This window comes from Corvus hawaiiensis, chromosome 14, assembly GCF_020740725.1.
Source record: "Corvus hawaiiensis isolate bCorHaw1 chromosome 14, bCorHaw1.pri.cur, whole genome shotgun sequence".
NCBI classification, from domain to species: Eukaryota; Metazoa; Chordata; class Aves; order Passeriformes; family Corvidae; genus Corvus; species Corvus hawaiiensis.
In genome coordinates, this window is record NC_063226.1 from 18,975,093 (window position 1) to 18,984,421 (window position 9,329).

Here is a 9,329-nt window from a genome sequence, read left to right on the forward strand (position 1 = left end):
ATTAGCAAGGGCTCAGTCTGTTTACTGAGACATCTGGAGTAGAGCCTGAAGAAAGCACAGAGCTTCCTGTGCCCTCATAGGAGCAACAACAGGGACTTGAAGGTTCTTATCTCTTTTGCTTTAAAGGGTTTGCAAGTCTCTACAAAGCAGAAGATTTCCCCTTGGGATCTTTTTGAGGGTTTAAAGCACTCAGCCCCTCTCTCCTGGGGATGGTTTGGGACAGTCCGGGTGGATCGCAAGGTGTCCAGGTTTGAGGAGCAGCAGAGGCTTCTTCTGTATCACACACACCTGAAACCCAAGCCCCGCAGTTACTACCTGGAGCCCTTGCCACTGCCCCCTGAAGAGGAAGAGCCTCCTACACCTGTGGCTTTAGAGCCAGAGAAGAAAACTGCAGAACCAGCCAAGGCTGATAAAACAAGCTCCAATCCTGCTGCCTCCACTGAAGAACGCAAGAAGAAACAGAGCAAAACTAAGAAACGCAACCAATCTGCCAGCAAAACTGAGGTAATGGAGTGTCCAGCAGCTGTGGGTGTCCCATGTCCTCCACTCTTAGTCACAGAACACTCCCTAGAGTCTTCCTGAGGAGCCTGAGAGTGGTGTTCTGGTGAAGATGTGATGTGTTTCCTCTCAGCTGGGAGTACTGGAGCTTTATCCTGCTCTTTCTTTCAGCTTGGGGCAAGGCAAACATTTTCTTAATCCCTGATGGGAGGAAAGGAGTCTGCCCAGCTCAGATAACATCCTTGGCTTTCTCCTGTGGACTTTTCAACCCTTTAATACTCTTCCTCCATTCATGAATTCCCAGAGCACGTTGATCTTTCTTATCGCTTTGTCTTCACAGGACTTTGTGTTGGGCCCTAGCCGAGGGGTTTCATATGGAGTTGGTATGCCTACAGATCTCTTGCACCACCAGTCAGGAAGCACCATGTCGAGGCTGGCATATGGACAGTCACCAGTGGGTCTCTATGCCCAGAATCAGCCTCTTCCAGCAGGTAGGTGCACAGGAGAGCCAACATGTTACAGCTCTTTGGGAACCTTTTCTGTGAGATGGCCCTGTGCAGGTCCCTACACTTTCTCCTTTTGCCTGTCATGTCTAGGTACAGTGATGAGCAGTCATTCTGGAGCTATGAGGTGCAGCAGTAGCCTGTGACTGGTCTGCCTGTTCCTCTTCCTCTTGCAGGTGGCCCTCGCCTGGATACATCCTACAGACCGGTACGCATGCCACTGGGAAAACTGGTTCAGAGTCGCCCTCCCTATAGTGGTGTGCTGCCTCCAGGGATGGGGAGCATGATGGGCATTGACCCCTCCTACAAGCCAGCAGTGTACAGGCAGCAGCCTCCAGTGTCCCAGGGACAGATACTGAGGCAGCAGCTGCAAGCAAAGTTGGTAAGTCAGAGCTGTGCTCTTGCTGTTGCTGACTCCACAGTATAGCATGGCCAGGCTGTTCAGCGCTGTCCCTTTTAGCCAGAGCTGCCCAGCTCTGTATCTGCTCCAGAAAGATGCTGTTTCTTGTGTCTGTTCCTGTGGTGCCACCTGCTTTGTGGGCCCATGTCACTAACAGGAGGAGGCTGTCATGGGGTGGCCGCTGGGGAATGAGAGGGGCATGTTCTGGCTGGCAGTGGCAGGTTTTTTAGTGACCTGTTTGTCCCAGGTCAGGGTGAGGCAGAAGTCATGAGCATGTGCCTGCTGTGCAGCAACATCGTAGGTTAAGCAGTGAAGCCACTTGTCTGATTTAGTGGGAGCTGCTGAGAAGAGAGCAGCAGTGTTCCTGCCCTTTGGAGATGTTGGAAAAAGCATTTCTCTCTTGCCTTCCAGCAGGGCCAGGGCATAATGGGCCAGCAGCCCGTGCGCCAAATGGCCCCAACCCCGTCTTATGGAGCACTGCAGCCCTCCCAGGTAAGTGGCAGTGACTGCAGGTAGGGCTAGAATCTGGCTCCAGCACAGGGCTGCAGCTTTGTTCTTGCTGCTAAGCCCTGAAAGCTCTTGGCTCTTCTCCCTGATGAGCTTCCCTGTGACGGTATTTACAGGAGGCTGATGTCCTGTGTTCTGTGTTCCTTTTCACCCCGTGACTAAAAAAGACCTTTTTGTTTCATTTCAGGGTTACACTCCTTACGTCTCCCACATAGGCCTTCAGCAGCACCCGTCCCAGTCAGGCACAATGGTACCTCCTACCTATTCTGGTCAGCCCTATCAGAATTCCCACCCCAGCTCTAATCCTGCTCTAGTGGATCCTGTTAGACAGATGCAGCAGAGACCAAGTGGCTACGTGCACCAGCAGGCCCCTGGCTATGGGCACACCTTGGGCAACACACAGAGGTACCTCCTGCCCTATGGGATGTTAATAAGCTGTATTTTATTAAGGGTTTCCCTGCTCTGCTCACACAGTTCTAACAGCAAACTGTGAAAACCCCATTCTCCATGCTGTCCTTTGCTTCCTCAGAGGAACATCTTTATCCAGCTTTCAGTCCATGGAAGAAACAGAGAGATAGGACGAAATTTGGAAATGCTAGTTGTAGGCAGGAAACTATGTTACCAACCGGAGAAAGATGGCATAGAAAAGCATGAGGAAAAATTACCTGGGAAAGTCATAGTTCTGGTTTTAAATCTAGCCAGCAGATCACCATCAAAGGGCTAAATCTGAGATTTCCATTGTTCCTGAGCAGGCATAAATCCAGCAGGAAAGCCATGCAGAGCAGTGGGATGATGACTTACTTAGGGCTTCTAGAAAAACAGGTTGTATTAAACCCTTGAGATGCCCTTGTGTCCCTCACCTTTCTGCAGACACAGCATGGATTGCAGGGAGCTCTCTCATTGGTGGCAGAAGTTGTGTTTGGATTAAAGAAGCTGTTTGCCTGTGAATCCTTTACTCCATGAGCTTGTCCTTTTCTCTTGCAGGTTTCCTCATCAGTCAATACAGCAGACCCCCATGATGAGTGGAATGAACCATTTGGGTCCACAGGGAGTCCCCTCAGGAATTCGACCCAGCCAGATACTTCCTGACCAACAGCAGCAGCAGTACCTGAGGCAGCAGCAGCAGCAACAGATGCTGAGGGTAAGTGGTTGCTGACAGGAGGAAGGCTGCTGCAGCTGGAGGAGGCTTGCCCGGTGCTGCTTACCTGTGCCCCTCTGTGTCAGGAAGGATGTCACTCTGTTGGAGGCTGTCTCTGGTACTTTGCTAGGCAGTTCTCCCTTCCTTAGAGCTGGCCACTCCTATAATGGAGATTCCTGCTGCACTGCCTTGTGCCAGTCACCCAGCATGAGCTAAAAATCTGTTCAGTTCTCTGGCCTGTGTCCCACCTCTTCCTGCTCCAGCTGAGCCAGTAAATTGTGCAGAAGGTTAGCTGTTGTACAGGTGTGCCAGGAGCTAGAAACAAAGTGAAAAGCCCCATCCTCAAAAGAGCATGAAAGTTGTTCAAGGTCATCTTGAGGGGCTTATCTGCATTTCTCAAGATCAAGATAAGTATTGGTTGCAGTTTCCAATGGCAAAAAATCTGGCATGAATCAGTCCACGTACTCCATTTCTTGCAGCAGATGGTGAAAAACGGATCCAAAGGCAACTGTTAGACCCAGCTCTATAGGTTCAAAGAAGATCACAAGACATAAGTAACAGACATGAGCATTCCATGGATTTGCATTATGATCTTATGAATATTAAATAATTACGTGAAATACAGATACATTTCTAGGAATTACAGAAATGTATTGAATTGACAGAGAAACACAGGTAGTTTAATTGGTGAATCCAATACCTTACGACAAGGCCTAGGAAACCTGTGGAATATGGGGAGACTTTACATGGCACAGAGTGCTGAGTCTTTGTGTTCAGAGAGTGGCCTGAGCGAGACAGTGGTTCCTGCAGAGAGCTGCAGTCAGCAGTATCTGAGAATTGCTGCCTTGCACTGAACAAGAGAACTGCCTCTGGCATGGTCAGCAGCTTTTAGTCCTTTTGATAAGTAGCACCCCCTGACTATTCACTTTAAGTTTCTTTTAGCATTCTCCATCGCTCATATTTAGAAGAACATGCCTCAGACAAATTGCTAACACTTCTCCTAGCTCAGTAACTTCATGTACACCTTCAGCTTTTAGCTGACTTTGCTTGGTTGCTTAAAAAACCCACAAAGGTGGAGTGCCCCAGATACCCCATTAGTGTGACTCCTGCTGTGTTACCAGAGGCATGCCAGGTGCCTGGTGCTAGAGCTGACTTTCATGATGCAGTGGCTTGTGGAAAGGATGGGTGGCCTTTTGGTTTGTTTTATGTGGGTTGGTAGACAGCTGCTGCAAGAAAGTAGGACATGAAATTGGTATCCTGGCTCATCTAGTCAGTCATCTGTTTTCTTGTGTACCTGGGTCGTAGCATCCATGTCAGGAACCTGTGACCAAACTGGTTTAAGTTGGAAGGCTGTTCTAGAAACTCACTTCCTTTGGCTTGAATCCTTGATCCAAGCTTCAATGTGTTCATGACTGGTTCTTGTATGAATTATTATTGTCCACTGTGTCCTGTTTACTGGCTGTTCTTTCTCACTGTTATTTGCCCAATGTACATTCCCAGGGAGCACTTGCAGCTTCCAAAGGTCAGGTTTTTCTAACCTTCTTTCATAAGATACTGTTCCTTCTCCTGATTGTATTTTTGTTTGTTTTCTGAGTCTGTTCAAGGTTTGAACCTTGTCCTTTTGAGCCAGTGATTGGAACTGTACCTATCATCACCATGTTGGGTTTGTTATGGTAGCATTAGTATTTTTTTATTTCTGTTAGGAATTCTTTTTTTTTTTTGATCTAGAGAGTTAAAAACTGCATTGACAGATGGGAGAATTGTCTGAAAATTAGGAGAAGTGAAAAAAACTTGAGATTCCTGGGTATGTTCTGACTCCAACACACTGAATATTCTTTTCAGCATAACTAATTCTGTAAACATTTGGTTTTGAGCACTGAATCCAGTTTTATCCACATCCTTTTATTGAAGTATAACACCAGCTGTCATGAGTGGCAGGGAAGGACAGCAAGATAGATTGAAGAGTTGGGGGACATGAATGAGAAGGAAAGTCTGAAATAGCTGGGTGTGTTGCATTAGAGAGACAAAGACAACAGGAGAGATAAGTCTCCAAATTTTTTATCTTAAAAAGAAAGCAAAAAACCCCCTTATCTCTTATCCCTAGGCTGTAGGACCAGAAATGGCCTTAAAACACAACATGTGAGATTCAGGGTAGAGATTAGGGAAAACTCCAGTAGTAGGAGTAGCTGACCTGAAGTGGATTGTGTAAGGAGATTATAGGAGCTCTGTTGCTACCTCTGAAAAGAATCTGAGGATGACTCAGGCAAATACTCATTATTCATTATTGCTGATCTTAACTAGGAGGCAGGAGATGAACCAGCCAACCTTTTCTCCAGTAGACTCAGAGTTCTCTTCCTGTCATCTGTCAATACCTCATCTTGCAGAAAACTTTGTTGCTGTCCCTGTATTTCTTGCCATTTCTCAGCCTGGGGTGGAATCCTGGTGAAATTTGAGTGATTTAGGTACCTGTAAGGAAAATGGCATACGAGGGTGTTTTACTGCATGGAACATCATTCCTCCTTAAGCCCTTGCCCTGCCCCGGTGCTGTGTGCGTTGTCCTGACAGTTCCTTGATGGTCCCTTCTCTTTTGTCTTCGCAGCAGCAGCAGCAACAGCAGCAGCAGCAGCAACAGCAGCAGCAACAGCAGCAGCAGCAGCCCCAGCCACCTCAGCCCCAGCCCCAGCAGCAGCCCCAGGTGTCCACAGTGCCTCAGCCACAGGCGCAGGGCCAGCCCCCGGGGCTGGGGATGCAGGCTCTTCCCCCCCAGCAGCCCATTGTGAGTGTTCCCTCGGAGGCACGGGGATGTGATAGCCCAGCACAAATCCAGCAGTGCTCCACCTGCATTCCCCCTTTCTCCCTGCCTGAGCTTCCCAGGACCTGTGTGAATGCTGAGGCTGCCAGGCAGGCGGTGTGGTTGTAACTGTGTTTCTCTCTTTACAGTTCCAGCGCCAGGGCCTTCAGCAGACACAGCAGCAGCAGCAAACAGCTGCTCTGGTTCGACAGCTTCAACAGCAGCTTTCCAGTAAGCCTGAGTGTTCTTGATCCTGTTTCTAGTCTCCTCCCTGCTGTTTTCTATTGCAGGTACTCTGGTGTAGAGAAGCAAGGCCAAGCCAGATTGTCTGTCTGAGGACATAAATTATGCTGGCAGGGAGGTGGCATCAGGACTTAGAGCTACCAGCCCAAGGGGGCACAGCAGCAGGGAGGGCAGTGCTTGCCAGCTTGTGAGCAACCTTCCAGACCTTCCTCCTGCTGCCTGCAGAGGGACAAGGGAGCTGAGCCTTTGTAGGGACTGCCACACAGCTTTCCTGAAAGGATCCAGTGTGCAGCTTTAAAATCATCTGGGGGTGTTTTCTATGCTCCAGGTGACCTCTGAGGGGCACAGGAAGGCAGTAATCCTGGAGCAATCACTTGGTGGATGACCCAGAGACACTGTGGTTGTGTTGTGAGGCAGACAAGACTTCTTGGAGGCAGGAGGGGTACTCTGAGAAGTGTAGCTGCACACTTGCTCTGTGTGTAGTGGTCTGTGGGCTTCCATCACAGACGGGGTAACAGCATAGATTTTGTTCAGTCTGGCACTGTATTCCTATAATCTGTATTGAATTACTGGCTGGAGGGTCACAATACAGAATGCAGAGTCTATGCTGTTCCCTTCTGAATTGCCTGCTGTCATTGTCTTCTGTCACCTTACTGGCTTTTCTGCTGTAAAAATGGCAGAAATGCTATGGAAATGCTCAGAAATGGACAGCACAGTTGATATGGGTTTTTTTTTGGTTTGCACTGAGTGTGAGACTGTGCCAGATGTGGTAATGTGTGGAGTGGGGGACTTGGAAACTGTGCTTTTACTTGTTCCCTGATGGAAAATTCTTAGTCTTTGTGACCAAAAACCTCCCCAAACCAGGTTTTAATGTGCTAAGCTTCCCACTAGCCTGATTCACAAATGATGAGTCTGTGCCAAAGAATCTCAGCTGGGACATTCGAGTATAGGAAGACCTTGTAAAAGAATCTGAATATAGTAGAACAGCCATATTTTTATAGCCTTTCTGTACAGCAAATGGAGCTGTTGTATCTGGAATAGATGTGTGGATCCAGTGCAGCCTTGTGTCAGCATTCAGCTTCCATGCTGCCTCCTTGGGTTTGCATCAGCTTTCCCTGGAAGCATCTGGAGTTCTTATTTGTAGTGTCAGGGATGAAGTGGAAAGCAGGAATTAAACCAAGACCAGCCTGCAGGAGGGGGACAAGGGTGTTTTGGGCCCAGGATAGGTTGCCTTAGGAGGCTTCAGAGTGTCCCTGAATGTCCAGAAGAGTTGAGAAGGCAGCAGGCCAGCCAGGTTACGCTCATCTCTGTTTACTTAGTGGCTTAGGGTCACACATGCTGATGTTGTTTCAGGAAAAATCCTACAGAATTTTATGTATCAGACAGTACTCAAATATACTGCGAGCATTGTAAATCACAAAACATCAGTCCCAGCAGTTTGGAAGTTCATGAGGTTCTTGAATGTAACTTTACCACGTTTCCTGCCTTTGTGCCATCTGGAAGTCCTTTGGGCCGGTACGGAGATACTGACAGGAAGCCAGGGAAATTTTCTCTGAAACCTTCGGTTTCTGGAAGTGCCTTAGGATGAGCGACACTAGCTAGCTCAGCAGCTTGCATGGCTGCAGGAGTTGTGCTGTTTTATAGGGCTGATTTTCTTTCAAAATCAGAAATAATTAATTCATAAACTCATCCTCCCAGCTACTTGCCGCCTTTCAGGGCTTTGTTACGGTTCTCCAATTCCACCATGAGGGATGGAGAGATTTTCCCTGGAAATTTCAGGATCAGGACTGGCACCTATCTCTCTCTTCCTAAAAGAGTATGGGATCCTGGCTGTGCTGCTGCCCAAAGGCTCAGGGAGATCTGCAGCACAGGGAGTACCATAATGGTTTTATTTTCCTTCTCATGGCCTGTGACACTCCTCATACTGCACTGGTGACATGGGGAAGGGAATCTCTTTTCTGAACTAGACCTTGTGACTGTGTAACTCTGTCTTGACCTCAACAGATACACAGACACAGCAGAACAACAACCCATTTGGACGCTACTGACCTGTGGCACTTCAGCCTGATTGAGGAGGGAGACATCACTGTGGATGGATACAGCCTCTTCAGCCTGACCCATGCTCTGGGGCAGCCCCCAGCCTCTGTCCTTGTGCCCCCAGTGCTGCTGCTGTCTGTCTCACAGGGAGATGCCAGGAGGAGCATTTTATTGTACAGAGAAAGTGTTTTTACTATCCAATTTCTACAAATGTTTATGGAGATCCCTTGTGGCTGATAGTCTCCCTTCCCACTTTGTTTTCAGTTTTTACTCAGTTTTTAGTATTTTTGTTAAAATAATGATTAAGACATTGTAAAATTTTGTACTTTATTTATACCAGATGAACTCCATACTGCAGACATTCTCGGATGAATACAGAGAGCTTACTTTGCAAACTGAGTGTGTATTCAGAGCCTGCCTTTCCTCCTCAGCACTCCTCCCAGTACAGCCCAGCAGCACCCTCCACACATGGTCTTCATCTCTTCCTCAATAGAACTAATGTCTGCATTTTCGGCTTTTGTGAAGGCTAAACAATTTTGTTTGGGAAGGAGAGCTCTTCTTCCCTGTTTATTTCATAAGCTGGTGTTCACATACTTGCAAAGGTTTGTGCAAGCTTTGTAGGATTTATATGTTGATTAAGAGCTTTACTGGTAGTCCTGTTGTACGTTCCACCAGGACACCAGTATAAGACAGAGGCACTTCTGTTGCAGGGTAACTCTGAGCTCTAACAAACCCAGCTTTCCCCACCACAGCAGTTACAGAGATGCTCAAGCTCCTTCCCTCTGCAGTCTAGGAGGAGCTGCAGACTGAGTGCACTCACAGTGCTGCTTCTTGCTTCTCATCACAGCACAGTTTGGCTGATAAGCACCAAAGCTCCTCTGTTAGCTCCTTCCTGATGGCCATGGTGCTTTCTCTGCATGGGTAATGTACATTCTGAACTCCTGCCCTGGTTAGTGCAGCCTGCTGGCATGAGGTGTGGTCTTGGTGCTTGCTGCTCCTGCTGTCTGTTCGGCCTGGAAGCCACCAGCACCTTGGGTTTTTCCTCAGGAGTTCGACCTGTGGTCCCTGTGGTAGCTTTTCTTGACCAGTGTCTTCCTTTCTGTCCCATCTGTGTGGGATAGGGTGGGGCCACAAGGACTCAGCAATGAGCTGCACCTGATCTTCATCTGAGGGCAAATCAACAGTTCTGGAGGGTGGGCCACAGCATGAAGG

The 9,329-nt window shown here is 48.1% G+C and overlaps 1 protein-coding gene across 3 annotated transcripts in view; it reads left to right on the top strand.

Moving 5' to 3' along the window:
- Positions 1-8,516, top strand: part of MED12 (mediator complex subunit 12) — a 36,216-nt gene extending 27,700 nt beyond the window's left edge. The window contains exons 36-44 of one of the 3 annotated variants that reach the window (XM_048318392.1): positions 127-504; positions 839-989; positions 1,178-1,383; positions 1,813-1,893; positions 2,096-2,313; positions 2,893-3,049; positions 5,646-5,822; positions 5,987-6,068; positions 8,085-8,516. In XM_048318392.1, the coding sequence (XP_048174349.1) occupies positions 127-504; positions 839-989; positions 1,178-1,383; positions 1,813-1,893; positions 2,096-2,313; positions 2,893-3,049; positions 5,646-5,822; positions 5,987-6,068; positions 8,085-8,128 (1,494 nt within the window). In that variant the 3' untranslated portion in view covers positions 8,129-8,516. The remainder of the gene's footprint in view (positions 1-126; positions 505-838; positions 990-1,177; positions 1,384-1,812; positions 1,894-2,095; positions 2,314-2,892; positions 3,050-5,645; positions 5,823-5,986; positions 6,069-8,084) is intronic. The other 2 variants (XM_048318393.1, XM_048318394.1) reach the window with 2 other exon arrangements.
- The last annotated feature ends 813 nt before the right edge of the window (positions 8,517-9,329 follow it).